The sequence below is a fragment of the Lynx rufus genome, unplaced genomic scaffold (assembly GCF_022079265.1).
Source record: "Lynx rufus isolate CCGP_SWC_20201006 ecotype Redwood Valley unplaced genomic scaffold, mLynRuf1.p SCAF_2, whole genome shotgun sequence".
NCBI classification, from domain to species: Eukaryota; Metazoa; Chordata; class Mammalia; order Carnivora; family Felidae; genus Lynx; species Lynx rufus.
Genome location: NW_025814834.1, coordinates 191,257,008 through 191,277,187, shown reverse-complemented (window position 1 = coordinate 191,277,187; position 20,180 = coordinate 191,257,008). Strand labels below are relative to the sequence as shown.

At 41.2% G+C, this 20,180-nt stretch overlaps 1 protein-coding gene across 3 annotated transcripts in view; it reads left to right on the top strand.

The window, feature by feature from the left end:
- The window catches only part of SMAP2 (small ArfGAP2), a 48,920-nt gene extending 30,216 nt beyond the window's left edge, over positions 1-18,704 (top strand). Inside the window, exons 2-11 of one of the 3 annotated variants that reach the window (XM_047086022.1) lie at positions 1,843-1,976; positions 3,245-3,330; positions 4,303-4,381; positions 8,006-8,092; positions 9,124-9,205; positions 10,451-10,560; positions 11,383-11,548; positions 12,007-12,323; positions 14,843-14,941; positions 17,310-18,704. In XM_047086022.1, coding sequence (XP_046941978.1) covers positions 1,843-1,976; positions 3,245-3,330; positions 4,303-4,381; positions 8,006-8,092; positions 9,124-9,205; positions 10,451-10,560; positions 11,383-11,548; positions 12,007-12,323; positions 14,843-14,941; positions 17,310-17,435 — 1,286 coding nt within the window. In that variant the 3' untranslated portion in view covers positions 17,436-18,704. The remainder of the gene's footprint in view (positions 1-1,842; positions 1,977-3,244; positions 3,331-4,302; positions 4,382-8,005; positions 8,093-9,123; positions 9,206-10,450; positions 10,561-11,382; positions 11,549-12,006; positions 12,324-14,842; positions 14,942-17,309) is intronic. The other 2 variants (XM_047086023.1, XM_047086024.1) reach the window with 2 other exon arrangements.
- The last annotated feature ends 1,476 nt before the right edge of the window (positions 18,705-20,180 follow it).

Here is a 20,180-nt window from a genome sequence, read left to right as displayed (position 1 = left end):
ACCACACCCTTAAGAAACCACATTCACATCTGTTTAGGCTTTTCATTTTGTTTTTATATAGCTCCCTGCCACTGAAAGATGTGTGTTAATGATTTGTATGTGTTAACTATATGGCAGACCTACTATGCAAATCAATCTAGGGGTTTCAAGGGGCTGAAGATAAATCTGAGATTTAGAAGATAACAGCAGTAAGACGTTATTGGGATAAAATCTCAGGCAGAGAACACCACCTGGTGGTTATAGGGAGGATTTGAGCTTTCTGCATTTGTAGTATTTGCCAGAATGTCTGAATGCTATAAAGAAATTACATTCTTATTTATAATAATGGTGAATTCAGATTTCTAAGAATAAGTTTCTGCCATACGATTCTAGCATTGCTTCATTAAAACTGCTGTCAGGGGCGCCTGGGTGGCTCAGTCAGTTAAGCATCCGTCTTCGGCTCAGGTCATGATCTCGTGATTTTTGAGTTCCAGCCATGATGGGCTCTGTGCTGACAGCTCAGAGCCTGGAACCTGCTTCAGATTCTGTGTCTCCCTCTCTCTCTGACCCTTCCCCGCTTGCACTCTGTCTCTCTCTCAAAAATAAATAAACATTAAAAAAAAAATTTTTTTTTTAACCCTGCTGTCAAAACCTGCAGACCAACCAAGTGATTGTGTCTGGCAGAATTGAAGTCTGGTGCCCTTGGTTCTTCCAAACACAGGCCTCATTTATCTCTGTAAAAAATCAGTGGGTGTCTTTTCACTCTTCAATGCAACCTCTAACTGGGATAGCGTGCTTATTTTATGTGGCAAATTTTTTCTAGTGGAATGACGGAGAAGGAAATATTAGTGACTTTCAGTAATTTTTTTGGCGGGTGTCATATAAAAGCAAGTTGTTTCTTTCTTGTATAAAAATTATAAAGAGGAGTTTGATGATTTTCCAGAGTGATTATTAGGATGAGCAAAGTTGGCAAGTTCTTTTTATTAAAATTTATATCTGAGATTTCTTTTTTATTGCAATAAGCATCTATTATTTGGCAATCTTGAATTGAGATAATTGTGTAGTTGGGTAAAGTAGGGACATCAGCTCGAAGGGAAAGGATGCTATTAAGTTAGTCAGGATGCATATTTTATAGGCCTGGTGGGGAAGGGAAGATAATAAAGTTTTAAATTTCAGGTTGAGACTTGGGCTGGCATGGCATGTCTGTATCTTTTTTCCTAGTAGGAAAATTGAATCCAGGCCCCACCACCATTGAAAAGTTTCTTGAGAGAAGGTTATTCATGTAAGCTACTAAATAGAATGTGACATGAATTTGCACTTTCCCCTGGGATATTTTTTATATAAGTAACAGTATAGTAACTCTGCATTCTAACAGTCATGTTCTCAGACACTGTACAAAGCCACTCCATACACAAATGCCCACATATTGTATAATTCCACTTACATAATATATCCAGAATTGGCAGATCTATAGAGACAGAAAGAGATTTGTGGTTGCCAGGGGTCTGGCGGGGGTGGGGGGGGGCGGGAGGAGTTGGAGTTGAGAGGAAATGGGGAGTGCCTGTTAAGGAGTTTATTTCTTTTTGGGTAATTGAAATGCTTTGGAATTAAATAGTGGTGATGGTTGCACAACTGTGTGAATGTACTAAAAAAACACTGTACTGTACCCTTAAATTTAAACTAAACTTAAAAAAAAAGTGCCGATCCATGGAGAAGTGAACAAAATCAATAAAAAAAGGTGAATGTGGTAACAATTCTCTCATTTATGTTCTAGCAGAAATGTCTGATAATCTAAATATTCCAGCTTGGGCCTTGAATGTTGTTTTAATTTGTATTTTAATGCCCTGTTCTCGACCTTCACAGGGCCACGATGGGCCTCCTGGAACATTGGTGTATTCATCTGCATTCGATGTGCTGGAATCCACAGGAATCTGGGGGTGCACATATCCAGGGTAAAATCAGTTAACCTCGACCAGTGGACTCAAGAACAGATTCAGGTACTTAAATAGCCCAACAGTATGTCAGCTGCTCTCATATTTCCATGTAAGAGCAGTTCCAGATGAATTTCAGTCAGACTGGGCACAAAGGTGAAAATAAAGGAAAATTTAGTTGTCAAACACGTATGTCAAATTCTTATACCTTAATAGAGAAATTTGTAATCTTTATAGTTAAGATACAAGTTATTCTACTTATATTTTACTTTCTTCAAAACATAGTCTATGGTCTAGGATCCCATGGGTATACCCCCAAGGTATAAAGGGGGATCTTTGGATTATTTTATGAGACCCCTGGCATTTGCAGATCTAACATTTGTAGTTTTAGATAGTCACGCGCGCACACACACACACACACACACATCCTCCAACTTCTAGACTTACAATATTTTATTGCTAAAATGTCTATGCAAATCTTGCTTGCTGTTAGGTTGGTGGGCTGGGGATGAGATACTTAAGTTAGTGAGACTAGATGGCTTAAGATCTGCACCGTGATGTGGCTTCATTGTTCTCTATTTTCTTCCTGCTTTGAAACTTTTAAACGTAATTAAATTGTTTTTTCTTTTTTGGGGGGTGGAGAGGAGGAGAAAGGATCTAACGAAAACAGTTGCTAAAGTTGGCAATAGAAATAAGACGTTATTCTTAACCAGAAAATGGCTTTAGAAATTGGACTGCTTTTATTGATTCAGTAAAAGTCTAAAAGATTAGTTATATTTTTCAGTTACACTTTATTTTATCTTATGGAGGAAATTACATGCCATAGAGGTATTTGGGAATTTGAAGATTTAAAAACTCTTGGGATTTGTCCCTCACAAGTGCTAAGGGAATCTATTTCAAAGGCCTCATGGGAAACACATTTATTGGTAATAAAGCTGAATAGATTAATTAATAGTATAAACTCAGAATTGTAGTTATTGCCCAATTATTGCCTGCCTGACTCGGTACTGATTATTGCCTATCAAGTAGACATTTTGATTGGTAGTTATGTGTCTTGGGCCCTCAAATGGGATCTTGAATTATTACTGAATTAAATGCATCTTGTCAGATGAATCTTTCAAGAAAAAGAACTCGGGGAGGGGGGTGGGAACGACAACCATGGGAGCAAATGGTTGGCAGTGGAGAGAATGGTGTTCTGGAAATCAGGTATGCACGTAGATCTTGGTTCTGCCATTGTTTGGTTGGTCCTTCAGTTGTTAAATGCTGCAGTTGGGTGAGTTTTCCAGTTCTTTTCTCATCTGACATTCCATGTGTCCCCATCTCTTTGATTGCAGTGCATGCAAGAGATGGGGAATGGAAAGGCAAACCGACTCTATGAAGCCTATCTTCCTGAGACTTTTCGGCGACCTCAAATAGACCCGTATCTTTTTTGGAGCAACTTAGAAGGCTGAGTGGTATTTTGGTGTTTGGGGAAAGTCACACAAGACTCAAGCCCCGTGATCTGACTGGGCCGTCTCTATGTGGTTTAGACAAAGTCTTTCTTTCTTCTCTCCTGCCACCAACACATACAAAAAGCATATGTGTACTTTCTGATGTTGGAATGGTGCTGTCACATGGGGAAGATTCATTCAAGAATTAAGACTGCAGTAGTTCACTGAATTCTCCCACAAAGTGACATCTCTGATAGTCTTGGCATCTCTGAAACTATTGTGTGCTGAAAAGAGTAGATTACTGTGCTGTATTGAATCAGTAAAACTACCATTCATTTTTAAATGCCTTTTCTGTGTCCTATGTGAAAGAATTAACTGTTACTGACCAGCTAATCAATAACCTTCTTCCCCTGTCAACAGGGGATAGCACCCTACTCACAACACCAAACCCCCTAAAGGCAGTGCTTCTCAAATGTGGTTTGTACACTGTCTCGCTAGAGTTTGCCTTTTGTTGGGTGCAGGTGGAACCTGTTAAAATGTAGATTTGGGGCCCTGCAAAAGATATGCAGCAGAATCTGGTAGTGGGTCACAAGAGTTAATAGCTTTAAGGGCACTCAGTTGCCTTTGTTTAAGGCCTATTGACCTAAGGGTTTTAAAATAGATAATTGACTGCTGTACCAGTATTCTAGAAGAGCCACAGGTTCCTCTGATGTCCATATGAAGAATAATCCCATTTGCTGCTATCATTACCCTGAAGGAAAGTCATAGGAAATGGCAGTAACGGTGAAGGAGGCATTGTAAGGTTTTGGTCGGGGAAACTGCATGTGAAGAAACAGGAACCATATGGAGAAACCAGGCAGGAGGGAGAGGGGAGAACAACGTTACATTGAATACAGATTGACCTATTGTAGTCATACTGTGGGAAAGATTTGTTTGACTTATCCTTAATAAGCTTTCTACAGAGCTGTCGAGGGATTTATTCGAGATAAATATGAGAAGAAGAAATACATGGACCGAAGTTTGGACATCAATGCCTTTAGGGTTGGTTATCAAGCTTTGTTCATAATGAGTAGTTTGCTTATTAATCAGGCCAGGGAAGAATTTGAGAAGAGCCACTGAAATACTCCAAAGCCATTTTTAAAAAGTAGAAAAAAGCCAATTATTGAGTCAAGACCATGAAATATGGAGCAGACTTCTGTATCAGGGACAGATAGGGCAAATCATTAGTGAGTTCTTTGCCTTGATCTGTATTTAGGTGTTAGTGATTCCCACTTCCAAATTGTTTCTTCAAATGGACATATTAGGCATACTAGATCAAACAATAATATGTGTAAACATGTGTGTGTATATATGCATTTTTTTCTGTAAATGACATCAACAAAATTAATGAAATCACCAGTTTTTCTTCAATTTGGCCAGCATGTATTTCCAGTGTGTTGATGGGCTAATTGCCAGTGGGACCCTGTTCCTGAGAAGGGTTTTAGGAGGAGACTTCTGGTTGCCAAGCTCGCTTTCCATCCTAGGCATGTGGTTAGAATCAAATACGATGTCTGACAGCTAGGGCAAGTATAATATACAGGAGGAAATACAGCATGGTTTCTGGAAGAAGAAGATAGGTCTGACTAATGACAGCTAAAGGAGAACCAATATAATTATTTAGACCTAAAAAAACTTTTGACAAGATTCTACAGTAAATTTGCTTAGGAATAATTGACTATTTCTTTGTCTGCAGAAGTCTAGAGAAGAGAGTATGGGATTCTCCAGTTCTCGCACGCATGAGCCCTGTCTGTCTGTCTATCTGTCTGTCTATCTATCTATCTATCATCTATCTAATTTTGCATTTTAATGGGGTTTGTACTAGCCCGTGAAATCACTTAAATTTTCACAGGGCTCTAAGTCCTTCCAGGGAATTTAAAGTCAAACTAATTGGAACATACTCCAGATTGATGTTTTGGGTTTGTGTGAAAAGGGCCATCAACTTGTAGGTGAGTTTCAATGTAGGCAGGGAAGTGCAAGGTAATACATTTAGTTGGGTAAAGATGATTCCTTCTGAACTCAGTGTGAGGGACTCTTACTTGTGGTCATCCAGAAAAGGAACCTGGAATTTATCCTAACCGTTTCAAGAAAGAATTAACCCAGTGTATAGCCACAGCTTGGATGGCATCATCAAAAAGAGTTTGGAACCAAAGCACACACATCTCCTTTTATTTGTAGAAAACTATGGTCTGCTTAGCTCTGTTAATTGTACCAAAAGATAAGAAATCATACAAGGTCAGAAAAGAGTATCTGAGACAATCCAGAAGATGGGGGAGGAGGGAAGAGTGGCCGTATGAAGATAGTGTTCATTCATAATTATGTTGCTGCTGTACTGTACCCATGTAAACAGCCCGTTTTAATCACGGAATGTTTTCACTTAGGGAGGAAATACCTCCTGTTTACCGAAAATCTATTCCAAAAATTTTTTCTTTGATGTACTTAGTTTTAAAAATATCCTTGTGGGGCGCCTGGGTGGCGCAGTCGGTTAAGCATCCGACTTCAGCCAGGTCACGATCTCGCGGTCCATGAGTTTGAGCCCCGCGTCGGGCTCTGGGCTGATGGCTCAGAGCCTGGAGCCTGTTTCCGATTCTGTGTCTCCCTCTCTCTCTGCCCCTCCCCCGTTCATGCTCTGTCTCTCTCTGTCCCAAAAATAAATAAACTTTGAAAAAAATTAAAAAAAAAATATCCTTGTGAAGATTTATATGCCAAGAATTAATATTTGCTAAGTGAAGACAGTATCAAGTTGAAAAGAAAGTGGTTCTGTTAATTAAAGAGTATTATTTTTAAATGGACAGAGAAAGCGTTTTTAACTTTGAGAAATTAAGTGTTCTGTATTAAAACATTGCACCATGTGTGGAACAGACATAGCCACATGTGTTCTTTTGTGATTAAAATATCATATTACAGATAATATGAAAATTGAAGTGGAAAATCTATGCCTACTCTTAAATCATCTTTACCAATGATTATCACCTTGCTGTGTTCCCTCCTTTTTCCTATGTAGTTACTTTCTGGAGGCCTAATTATAATAGTTATATAGATTGTCTACTATTTTCATTCAATTTAGCATATCATATGTTTTTATGTACTTATATAGTGTTCATAGCTTTTAATTGTTACATCCTTCAGTGAGTAACTAGCTCACAGTATATTTTACCATTTTCCTTCTGTGGAAGAGACAATATAGGAGACAAGAGAGATTGTTTAAATTTTCCTTCAGCATAGATAATTCTGGGGTGAACTTCTTGCTGCATAGAGTTATATTTCCATATTTTGGATTATTTGCTTAAGATACGTTACAAGATACGGTATTATCTAGGTTGAAGGGCTTCAGTATTTGTCTCTTCCTCCTTTTGCTAGTATACTTTCCAGAAGTTGTACTGTTTTATACTCTGTTCTCAGCGTCATGTAAGAGGGCTAGTTCATCCATATCAACATTAGGTATTACTGAGATCTTTCTCCTCTCAAAAAAGTATTTTAAACTTCATTTTTTGATCATAGGCAAGGCTGAACATTTTTTTAAATGTACTTTTATATGCCTGTCTTAAGTTTACTCTGTGGTTTGTTTTTTTTGTTTTTGTTTTTGTTTTTTTGCATTTAAATGTTAAAAATGTGACAACATTTATTTGCTGTTAAAAATGTGACTAATAACATTATAGTCTATGAAAGCATTATGAAACTGCCTCTGGAAGTAACAGAAACTGAGACATTCTGATCTTTTATTTTTGAGGTGCTTTTGGTTTTATTCAGTACACCCTAAAAGGGATACTTTAATCCTTTTGCTCTTTTTTTTTTTTTTTGCCTATTTCCTTGATTTTTGTTTCCCTAATCCTTAAGCTTGAAATTACAGTTTATTTCCTGACTTTTAAAAAAGGAGATAAAGACTGAGAAGACTTATGATTGAATTTAAAAATCCTTAAGCTTGAAATTACAGTTTATTTCCTGACTTTTAAAAAAGGAGATAAAGACTGGGAAGACTTATGATTGAATTTAAAAACACAAGGGAGAGAGTGCCTGGGTAGCTCAATTGTTTAAGCATCCGACTTTGGCTCAGGTCATGATCTCACAGTTCGTGGGTTTGAGCCCTGTGTCAGGCTCTATGCTGACAGCTTGGAGCTTGGAGCCTGCTTCGGATTCTGTGTCCCCCTCTCTCTCTGTCCCTTCTCCACTTGTGTTCTGTTTCTCTCTAAAAAATAAATGAACATTAAAAAAAATAAAATCACAAAGAATATCTGTCAAGTAAGATGAACATGAACTTATTCACTGTTGTACCAAGGTGAGGCGGCTCCCCTCCAAGCATGAGCAAGTTAAACTTGAGTCACAAAGGGGCAGCAAACTGGTAAAACGTTTGTAACTTCTATAGATAGCCTAGACTCACAGTTCAGGAGTCACAAATGAGTTAGACAGAATGAGGAGGTACTTAATGGTATGTGAAAGATGTCTCTTACAGCACTAAGGCTAATGTGGAAGAGGCCAGCTCTCATGCCCCATATGAAGAAACCCCCAAGTTTGTCAGACCCTGCATCCGTTCAACAGGAATATTTTGTGTCCTTTTTGCACATTTGGAATTATAATTTTCAAACTATTAGTCACGTGTGTTCTTTGTCTTGTTTTGTTAAATCATTATAGAAAGAAAAAGATGACAAGTGGAAAAGAGGGAGTGAACCAGCTCCAGAGAAAAAAATGGAACCTGTTGTTTTTGAGAAAGTTAAAATGGTAAGTGGGAAAGTCTTTGCACTGGGTGGATGACCTCAGGTGTGTTTATATGTGGAGGGGAGGGGTAGGAGGCCTTCTGGTGGGTGGGGTGCGGTTGATAGCATACTGCACCACTTTTCCTGGGGCCCAAGGGTTCCACATTTACATTAGATTGCCTGCTGCCATTTCTGCTGCTTTCCCATTGCCTTCTTGCTGCCTCAGCTGCTCCGTGACACTTCTCCTTGGGGCTGGTTGGGAGTTTGGGAACTGCATCTGCCCTTCTGAGCAGGAGGCACGTTCCATGCCGGAATGCCTAGGCTATGTGATACCTTCTGAGCAGATGCTACATTAATCCTTCTCTCTTTAGACCCTCTCTGCCTCATTTTCCTGTTGCAGTTAAGAACAGTCCAGAAGCCTGGCCGTACTAATCCTTTGCACTCCTTCTTGTATTCTTGCTCTGTCATATTGAAGTAGACACCTTTCTTTTTTCACAGGACATTGTGGCTGTAGTAGTAGATACCCTAATGTAAGAGCTTGGAATCTTGGGAGAGAGGACTTTTTACTATTTGCTTAAGGAAGAGTCTTTTATCATCACTCTGAGTCGCACTGCCTGCAGAACACAGTCCTTAATGATATTGGCAGAGTGAATTAGGTAATCTTTAAACTGATCTCCCTTTTGGTATCAAAGGTTTTCTAATCACTGGGAGATTTGTTGGCTCTTGGCTCTTACACCGTCAGACACCCACCTTTGTTCTTGGCTTTTCCTGGGACCCAAACCTGCTGTTTTGGTTGGACCTCCTGGTGTGGTTGTCTTGGTTTCAGAAAGCCAAACAAGCACAGACGATATTTTTTTCACTTTAGGCTTGGTTTATGCACTCGTACTTCCTGACTTGATTCTTTCACCTGACACTTCCTGAGTTTTGTTTCTTTGGTAACCCTTTGAATAACAGCAGCCATACCACAAGAATACCTGTGGCTTTACAGTGAAGAGGGGGGAAAAAAGCGTTCAAAAACACCTGCTTATTTCTTTCTTTAACATATTTTCACCTTAGCCACAGAAAAAAGAAGATCCACAGCTACCTCGGAAAAGCTCCCCGAAATCCTCAGCACCTGTCATGGATTTGTTGGGCCTTGGTAAGAGTCAGACTTTTCGGGGCGCCTGAGTGGCTCAGTCCGTTTAAGCGTCTGACTTCGGCTCAGGCCATGATCTCGTGGTTTGTGGGTTCAAGCCCCGCATGGGGCTCTGTGCTGACAGTACAGAGCTCTCCCTCTCTCCACCCCTCCACCCCCCCCAGCCCAAGATTACTATACTACTCACACTTTCTTTCTCTCTCAAAATAAATAAATAAACTTAAAAAAAAAGTCAGACTTTTCCACTCCCATAATCTTACAAATTATGATGAGTTCTCAGTCACCCTGGGAAGATAGGTGGAGATGGGATTCTTCAGTTTGTGTCTTCATCATTTAGATTGTTCTCTCATGTTTTTCCTGTTGTTTTACGTCTGAGCAGTTGTTCTAAGAAGTGTTTACACTTTTCAGAATGACAGTATAGTGTCGTGGTTTAAGAGCATGGCCTTTGGAGTCAGAGGTCCATCTCTCCACTTGCTATCTATGTGACCCTGGGTAGTTTGCTTAACCTCTGAACAGTACTTTCCTAATCTGTGTCTGCAAAGATGATAACAGTCTCTACTTCAAAAGTGCTGGAAGGATTAAATGAGATAGTGCCTCTCAAGCTCTTAGCCTCTTACCTGGCACATACTAATCATTCAGTAAAGGTCAGCAAGCTTCACTAAAGCAGCACCTGTGAGCCATGCCCCAGCCCTCTCATTTTTCAGGTGCAGCCTGTTTCTGAGATGGCCTATTATTACCTGTGTTTATTTTTCTCCAAACCTTTGAAACCCTGAACTAGCGGTTCTGCCCCTTTCAGAAATAGAGTACTCTTTACCTTTCACAGATCTGACGGCTATACTTTAGTACATTTCTGCTGATTTAGGTTATTGGCTATTTAGGTTTATAATTTCTGTACCTTTCATTTTCATTTATCTCTGAAAAAGAGATAAAAGCTACACAGCTTTACCCCTCACATAGCTGGAAGGGAGCCAGCCAGCCCGTTTGCTGTGGTGCTAATATAGCCTTCAGGCCTGGGTTTCTGCTGCCCTGTGCCTGATAGCTGGGCTGCAGGCTTCTCCGGCATGCTCCTGGGAACATAGGGTGAGGTCTTTTTTGAGAGGTCCCATCCAAGCTGGGTGGTTTCAGAAGCCTAGATTTCCAGGGCCCTGATGGAGCATAGGCCTACTCTGTCTGCTTCTCGTCTAGAATAGAAGAAAGACATGGACTTAATGAGCAGTGCTACAGGTTAGCTTTCATCTCTCTTTCCAGATGCTCCTGTGTCCTGCTCCATTGCAAATAGTAAGACCAGCAATACTCTAGAGAAGGATTTAGATCTTTTGGCTTCTGTTCCATCCCCCTCTTCTTCAGTTTCCAGAAAGGTGAGTCACGTGGGCTCCTCCGAATTAAAGAGCATTTTGAAAAGGGTAATTTTGATAACTTAGTAATGGAGCCAAGTCATACTTCCTTGGTGGAATTGGACTTCGGTTTTCTTGATTTCTTGATTCTTCCCTTAATATTGTCATCTCTGTTACAGCCCAAGATTACTATTCATTCCATTTTGTCTCCTGCCCCAAAAGAGTGAGTCCTTTGAGTGGGCTTCTGTTGAAGGTGTGTCACCTTATAAAGGCTGCTACTTTAGGTCAGCTCCTCAGCGTGAGTTACTGCCAGAGAATTTGTAGGTTTGAAAGACTTGAAACTGTTAATGACCACCATCTATGGAATGCCTGCTTAGGACCAGGCACAGTGCTAGGTGATTTTGTATATCAGCTTGCATATTTCTTTTATAATTTAAAATATTTACCACAACCCTACAAAACAGGGAGTTTATTGATGAGGAAACATGAATTCAGAAAGGTTATGTGACTAGCCTCTCATTATGCGACTAGTAAAGGCTGTGCTGGGACCTAAACTCCATTCTCTGTGGCTGCATCATTTGTAGGTTGTTTTTATTTGTTTGTTTGTTTGTTTGTTTGTTTGTTTTTCACCAAATCTGTAGATTTGTTCTGTAGATCAAAGAATTGTACCAGAACTTAACTATCCGGTGTTTTCACATATTTGTATGGTAGGAATGTTAGGAAGCTATTAACTTGAGCTGTGAATTCTTATTGCAGATGTTAGAAGCGGCAGAGAGATGAGGGAGGTCCTTACCGAGACCCCTGTGAGGACCATTCCAATTCTCCCCCTCCCCTCTTTGCCCTAAGGTTGTAGGTTCCATGCCAACTTCAGGGAGTGCTGGCTCTGTTCCTGAAAACCTGAACCTGTTTCCAGAGCCAGGGAGCAAATCAGAAGAAACAGGCAAGAAACAGCTCTCAAAAGACTCCATCCTTTCACTGTATGGATCCCAGACACCTCAAATGCCTGCCCAAGGTAGATTTCATGGGGGTGGTGGCAAAATGCCAGATAGAGACAAGAGGACTTATATGCAAGAATTATTTGTTGTAACAGGGAGCAATTGCTTTGGGGGCCAGGACGTTATACTGCAAACAAACCTGAACCTGACATTTTTTTGTGAAGCTACGAAGTGTCAGCAGATGGGTAGTAATGTAACTCAGAGCCATACTCCTGTGGGGTCTGGTGTCACACTTGTGTGAAGTCTGACTCAAGGTCTGGACCTGGACCCTAAAAGGAAAGTGGCTAAGTCGGCAGCCCACTGGTAAGCTGTCGTAAGCCTTGTAGGGAATCTATTTTGCTATGTAAACGAGCATTCTGAGTTGAGTAGAAATGCTACTGAGAAATTCTAGCTGGAAAGGAGTAGCCAGTGAGAATTTAGATTGACTTTGTGCACTTTCCTCTTAAACCGATCTGTGTGTGTGTTTTCTTGGCAGCAATGTTCATGGCTCCAGCTCAGATGGCGTATCCCACAGCCTACCCCAGCTTCCCTGGGGTCACACCTCCTAACAGCATAATGGGGAGCATGATGCCCCCTCCAGTAGGCATGGTAGCTCAGCCAGGAGCTTCTGGGATGGTTGCCCCCATGGCCATGCCTGCAGGCTATATGGGTGGCATGCAGGCTTCAATGATGGGTGTGCCAAATGGAATGATGACCACCCAGCAAGCTGGCTACATGGCAGGCATGGCAGCTGTACCCCAGACTATGTATGGGGTTCAGCCAGCTCAGCAGCTGCAGTGGAACCTTACTCAGGTAAGCTACCCCATTTACTTGGGACGAGGGTTTTTGAGCCTTCCTCAAGGCCATCTCATTTTGTCTCTTCCTTATTCTTTGAACCCTTACAGTGTAGATGAGAGAGATAACGCGGAGACCTTCTTAGGTTTGCCACGCCCTTTTCTTTTCCAGATCTGCCCAATGGCAGATTTTCTGAGGAGTTCTGGGTTACTGTAAAATGAGGGCAACTGCCTAAATCTAAATTTCTCCACACTTATATTAAAACAGTAGCAGAAACAACCTATACAGATAAACAAGGAGTGCAAATAAAACCACTCATAACCCATGACTACCACATCCAGTAGACAGAATACTCCAAACTTCAAGTTACATGGTGGTGATCAACCAAATCCAGCAGAGCCATCATCAGAGAGACTTGTGTGGAAAGACGAGAAGGTGCAGGGGGCTAGAGGTGACAGAACATAGATAAAATCATCCCCTAGAAAGAGAAAGACGTATCTCAATCAGGGGCACATTGAGAAGAGGTCTGAGACTTAGCAACTAGAACTCTGGTTACGTGGAGAATCGAAAATGAGGGGCTTGAAATATACAGGGTAATAGGTGGTAGCTCTGGAAAAGTATTGCTTCAAGGGTAATGGAGGTGACTTAGAAGGAAGAGGTGCTCTTTGGGGACCTGGTAGTGAAGGGAAAGTAACAAATGAGAAGTGGAAAGAAGGAATTACAAGATGAGAAGATAAACCATCCTCTTCCCCCCATCCAAATAATCATTTCACTATAGTGACAGAAGAGGGCACTCTTGAACTAAGAAATCTAGCAAGCCTCCCCAAACCCTCACACCTGGCTGTAGTATTGCTGATTCAGAAGAACAAGGCACTACAAGATAAACAGAAGGTGGCAGGTGACATTTATACAGAACTACTATGGGAAGAATCTAGAATATGAAAACCAAACCTTTCAATAAATGAAAATTCTCCCCCCCAAAACCGCCATGAACAGAAGAAAACTGTTACACAAACCACCAACCTGAAGGAAATGCCCTTTAATACTGGAAGACGAAACAGCTTGAATCAAATTTAAAAGCTTAGAACCAAAATGGACAAAAAACTGGAAGTTGTGAAATGAAACTACTAAATTCAGGAAGTAAATTGAAAAAAGACAATTATCATAGAAATAAAGACTGAATTACAAGTTACCCAGAGGAGAATAGATTCAACTGAGAATATATTTGGCATTGAAGAAAGTCATGAAACAGGTAAGAGAATGGAAACTAAATATAGAAAGCAGGAAAATAAATCCAAGAGAAAGTGATACAGAAATTAAGCAAAGAAGGCCTAACATAAATATATTTGGAGACTGCCAAAGAAGAAAAACAATATAGTGGAGCAGAATTAATATATTTAAATCTGTAATACAAGAAAACTTCCTATAAACAAAAGACTTGAATACAATATTGAAAGAGCCTACTGTGTATGGAAAAGTTGATCCAGAATGGTCAACTCTAACATACATCTCAGTAAACTTTGAGACTTTATGGAACAAGAAAAATTCTCAGGGCTCCAACCCTCTCCTTACCACCACCCAACCCCCAAGATCTGCCATCTATAAAGCAAAAGGAACAGACTTCTAACAGCAACAGACAAAACAACAAGGTACTCACGTACACATGAGACAGGTATTTTATAGCTAGACAAGCTATCATCCTTCAAGGATTGAAGCTATTAAAAAAAAATCTTTAAAAAAATCTTAAATATGTAAGAAGTCAAGACTTCTAAGTCTTTCCTGAGTAATATACCAGAAGACAAGGGGCGCCTGGGTGGCGCAGTCGGTTAAGCGTCCGACTTCAGCCAGGTCACGATCTCGCGGTCCGTGAGTTCGAGCCCCGCGTCAGGCTCTGGGCTGATGGCTCAGAGCCTGGAGCCTGTTTCCGATTCTGTGTCTCCCTCTCTCTCTGCCCCTCCCCCATTCATGCTCTGTCTCTCTCTGTCCCAAAAATAAATAAATGTTGAAAAAAAAAGAAGACAAGCTTCATCCATTTAAGAGATGACTGAGGACATTTTGGCAGAAGGACCGATGGTGATTAAACATTTAATTGAGAATCTAAAATTAAGGTAATGATAAGGGTAGAAGAATATATATAGTATTCTGAACAAGCAATGCAACTGAACATAATGGGAGGAGAAAGTGAGAAGGGGGAAGTAGAATAAACTGATTGTTAGGAAATAGGTGGAAGTCCAAGGATGAAATAAGCTGACAAACCAAATGGTAGAAGCTTGAGTACAGACTAAAGCAAGCAAAAGAAAGTATTAGCATAAAGGTAACCACTAGAACAAAAATGAAACTTTATAAATGCCAAGCAAATATTTTAGAAGAAAACGGAACGCATAGACTATGAAGCACAGCAAATATAATAAACACAGCAAAAATGTAATGTGATAAAATTAAGACCAAACACATCAGTCATATCAATAGGTAGCTCTTCTATGAAAAGAAAAAGATGTTTAAATTGGCTCACAGAGCAATGGCTGATTTTACACCAGATGCAAAGAAACACAACGGAAACAAGAGCGATTCCAAGTCTGAAAGCAAAGAGATGGGCGAAGGAGTATCGCTGGAGCAGTGTGCCTGCGTGTCCACACGTACGCATGCCCTTGCTATCTTTCTCAAGTTTAGGAGGCGATGTTTAACTGCCTTATAAAAACTGTCTTCATGCTTTCCTTTTTCTGGAGTCTGGAATCATTTATATAGTATTGGTCTTTGGAGATGGGGTGGAATTCGGAATTCCCGTGTGCCACTGTATGGGCCTTTTGCTTTTTTTGTGTGTACTGATTCTTTGATAGCTTTCTCTGTTCTATGAAAGTCAGCTGTGGAAAACTCTAGGTGCCTAGATTAGCCAGTGAACCTAGGGTTTCAAATTCATTTATCAAAGATTATACCAAGCAGTCTGTCTCATGACTTTTTAGTTTCCTGTTCCAGTAGTTATTTCTCCCTTGTCATTTCCTATTTTGTATGTTTGTGTTCTCCTTTCCCTTTGCCCTTGCTTTCAATTAGGTTAACTGGTGGTCTATTTTGTTAATTATATATATATTTTTAAAACCCACAGGATTTTGTTTTATTTATTCCACAATTTTTTGTTTGTTTGTTTGTTTGTTTTTGACTTCAATTTCTGGTTTATCTCTATTGTTTCCTTCTTATGCTGTCTTTTGATTTACTTTTGCTTTTCTTTTTCTAGCTTTCATAGGTGGGATTTTAATTTGCCTATTTTCAGTCCTTCATGTTTATTTGTATAAGTAATGAAGTGCTGTGAAACTGATTAGGACATGTCAAGAGGACATATGAGCCAACTTCCAGAGGCTCCCACTGTCCAAACGTGGGATAGTGTGAACATCCAAAAGAGTGATACTGATGGATTATAACACTGAAGGGAAAAAAAAAATCCATGAGTCCATAGTGATACATATTTTTAAATGGGTGTGGAAGAGAGAGGGAGGGAAAGCCTTATTTACACTGCCTTAGATTTACAGTGCCTAGATGCCTTATGGCATCTAGTAATTGTAGAAAGAATAGGGTATTCACATATTCTCCAAGAAATACCCTTTAGATTACATACACATTGCAGTGAAAAAAAAAAAAAAAAAACAGTGGATACTACCCTAGCCAAGTGCTCAAACATCAGATTAGCAACAATGGGACAAATTAACATCATGTGCCTCCTGGTATCTTGTACTAAGAAGGACACAATATCACTTCTATAGAAATCTTGCCAAAAGTATTTAACTTGGATCCAATCATGAGAAAATGTAAGGTGAATCCAAATCAGAGGATTTACTGCAAAATAACGGCCTAGATTCCTAAAACGGTGTCAAGAAAGAAAAAGTGGTGGGGGAATTATTCTATATTAAAGAGACAAGAGGCATGAAAATGAAATGTAACATATATTATTGTATTCATATCAAATTTCTTGTGGTTCTAGGAAAGTGTTCTTTCTTATGAGATGCCTCCTAACTTACTAAGGAGATGAAACGTTATGTTCTGCAATTTTCAATGCTCATCAAAAATTCATATATATATATATATATATATATATATATATATATATATATATATGAAGATCCCACACAAGATATATCTATCTCAGAGAGAAAATATGGCAAGGTGTTAACAATTGTGAATTTAAGGAAGGATATATGGGTTTCGTTATATTCTTTCAGCTTTTCTATAAGCTTGAGGTTTTCTTTAAAAAATATTGGTGAGAGAAAAATAGAACTTCTCAATAAAAACACTTGTACAGAAATGTACCAGGCTTGGGAAATTTAAGGCATTTTTCTTGATAAGTAGTTTCTTCTGTTCACTCCCAGAGGCCAGTCTTTCAGTCTCATTCATAAAGAGGCCTCGGCCCCACCCAGACTTTATTCCACTGGTTCTTTTCACCCAGCAACTTCCCTTCTCACACACTGAAGACATGTTGGTCTTTCTTTCTTTCTTTCTTTCTTTCTTTCTTTCTTTTTTTTTTTTTTTGCCTTCCTTTGTTCATTCTGAACAGTCCAGTTTCTCTTTCTTTTTCTCTGTGCTTGAGCGTGCACAAGCACTTCACTGACACTGACAGTAATAACTCTGCTGGAGATAGAACAGGAGCGCTGGTCCGGGGCTCGTCTGTAACTCTCGGGGCCGGCAAGTTAACAATAGGCCCCTTCTTTTTAGGAGGAAAGACTAGAAAGGAAAAAAGAGAATAGCTTCTCACGATGCTTTTATGTTGACTAGCCGTAGGACTCCTTTCCTTCCCTGAGCACTCGTCTCTGTCAACATCTCCTTTCTGAAAAGTCCTTCATTTACGTGATCTGGAGCCCTCAAAATGATCTGTTAAGGTTCAGGGCAGGTCTGTCCCATAACAGTTCCCCTTGTCTCATTGCCCCCTCCCCGCAGACAGAAGGACTCCTACCCTGTCTTTTTGCAGTAATTGGCTGCATGCCCACAGCCTGGTCTGAAAGTCTCCTCTCTCCCTTTCAGATGACCCAGCAGATGGCTGGGATGAACTTCTGTGGAGCCCATGGCATGCTGAGCTATGGACAGTCGATGAGCGGCGGAAATGGACAGGCAGCAAATCAGACTCTCAGCCCTCAGATGTGGAAATAAAAAACAAAACACCTGTATGGCTACCACTCTCCTCAGCCCTGTCTCCCCCACTTTTCCTCTTTCCCCAACTCCTCCCACCCCATCCCCCTTTCCTACCTCTCTGTTTGGTTTAGAAATTACTCAATCTGTCATTTGGGGGTTGGCATTCTGCCCAGCCCAGCCACTTCCCGGACGCGCAGGCCTCTCTGTTGCTTTATGACGAACATGTCCCCTCGCCATCCCTCCTTCCTCTGCAGCCTCAGCCCCAGTCCTCTCCTGGCACCAGCACCTTAGGAATTGTTGGCAGAAGGCACTTAAACTGTGGGAGAAAAGTGCACACCTTTGAGTACCTTTCCCGTGAGGTTAAACCTCCTATCAGACTCTCAGGAAGGTCTGTAGGTGTTGTCTTTTAGGCAAAGAGGGGAAGGTGTAGAGGTACTTCCGTATGTGTTGCTAAGCTATTTCTGCATGTTTAAATTTTTGGTTGAAGAGGGAGGCATCATGCTCCCATAATTTATGGGAAAGAAGAAAGTACTGAAATCAAATTAAATACCCCTTGCGTCTTAGGTCAGGTTGGCCCTAGCCCTGAGCTGAGGCAAACACCTTGCTGTAGGGATGAGCAAAAATACTACTCTACTTTGCCCTGAATCGAGGCTTCAGGACTCGCCGCTTCAGTCAGCATTTATTAGCACCAAAGACTTTACGAAGGTCCCACACGAGAACACACACCCTGCCCCGCCTCCATGCTACCTGCAGTGGGATCTGGCTGTATGGCTGGAGGACCAGCCCCTCCAGCGGGAATGCAGAGCTTAATGTGTGTACTGCGTGTGTGTGTGTGTGTGTGTGTGTGTGTGTGTGTGTGTGTGTGTGCGCGCGCGCGCGCGCGTGTGTGCGCGTGGATCCTTTCCCCATCTGCTCTGGGTGTTTTGTTTTGTTTTAGGTTTACACAGAGAGGAGTTAATTTATCAACAGCCTAAAACTGTTGCCACTTTTTCTTATAGTTTAAAAAAATTGCAGTCTCACAGATCGCTCTCTTCCTCCTCCCCCTTCTCTCCCAATCCGCCAGTCACTCTCTCATGCCTATGGTATCCCAGGCTGCTGTTTCCCCACCTTCTCCAGGTGTGTGAGGCAGAGAGCCTGGAGCTTTCCTCTCGGTCATTATTCACCCTACGTGAAAATTAAAACGAGAAAACTTTGCTTAAAAGATTTCACCTGTGGGAACCACAATTCCTGGTTGCCTTTCTCCTGTGTATGTGTAAATTCCTTAATAAATATTGCAGGGAAGGACCATTTGGTTGGCTCTTGCTGTGTATCACTCACGGAGGAGGGGGAGCTGCACCTAGGTTTTCTGCTTTCCAGGCACAGTTCCCCCACTTCCTGGATTCTAAAAAAATTCTATACCGGGCATGCCCCAAGGACAGGGCCCAGGCTCTGGTGGTCAGTGGTGTCTGGAGGCGTGCGCTGAGGGAACCGTGCTTATCCGCTCCCACTAGAGCCACAGAACAAGGAACCCAGAAGTCCTTTACTCCCCAACAGATAGAGAAGCCGAGAGCCACCTCCCTTCCTCCCGCCCTCCCTTCTTTCCTTCGAGGACACCTTCTAAATACCTTCAGAGGTAGTGAGAGGATAGCACAGTGGCGAAGAAAGTAAGCTCTGGAGCAGGATGCCAATATTCATATCCCCTCCTGGGCAAGCCACCGAACCCCTGGGTCTCAGTGTAAAGTGGAGCCAATGGTCAAATGAGGCAATTCCTGTGGTACATTCTGCGTGGCGTTGGACCCTGAGCATTCAAATGTTAGCAAGTATCGTGGGCCAGGCCTATGCTGGGCATTAACTCATTCAGCAAATATTTCATAAGTGTCTTTGCAATATGCCAAACACTAAGCAATGAATCAATACTCCTCAATTTCATGGGATAAGTGTGGTAGGAGAGACAGAAAACAAGTAAATAGACTGTTTAATTTCAGATAGTAACAGTACAAGGTAGGACAAGTCAAGAGGAGAGAGTGGGTGCGTGACCACCAAGATGGAGTGAGCAGTCAGGAAGTTACATTTGAACTGAGACCTGAATAAGCAGCCACTTCTGTGGAGATTTGGAAAGACAATAGAGCAAGCGTAAATGTCTGCCTTGGAAATTGTTTGGCTGGAGGTATTGGTTTGGGAGTCGTCAGGGTATGGATGGTGTGTGAAGCCGTGAGACCAGATGAAGTACCTAAGGAGAAAGCATGGAGAGAAGAGGACTGAGCCTTGGGACCCATCAGCTTGTAGAATTTGGGAAGAACAGATGAGCAAAGATGAATCTGACATAGTTTCTGCTCTTAAGTTCACAGTCTCATGGCACAACAGATTTAGAATTGCTTATACGGTATATTACGGGAGCTCAGGGGCTCCTAGCCCAGTCAGGGATAACTCTCTAAGGATCAGGGTGTCAGAACTAGTCTTACAGGGGAGGTAGGAGTTAACCAGCAGGTTGGATGTGAGCGGGGAGAAGAGTATAAAAGACAGCACCCTGTGAACAAAGATAAAGAGCAAGAACATTTGAGGAAGCGCAAGCAGTTCATTGTATGGTCTGATGTGAGTCAGTACGGGGAGAAGTGAGACTGAGGTATGGCCAAGCCAGATCATGGGGGCTTCCTATGCCCTAGGAAGGAGTTCGCCTTAGTGTTGTAAATGGTGGAGTGACACAGAGTTGAGTTTGAGGCTGCTCACTCTTGCACTGCTGAGAACAATGTGTTCGAGGGAACAAGACCAGATCTAATGGACCAG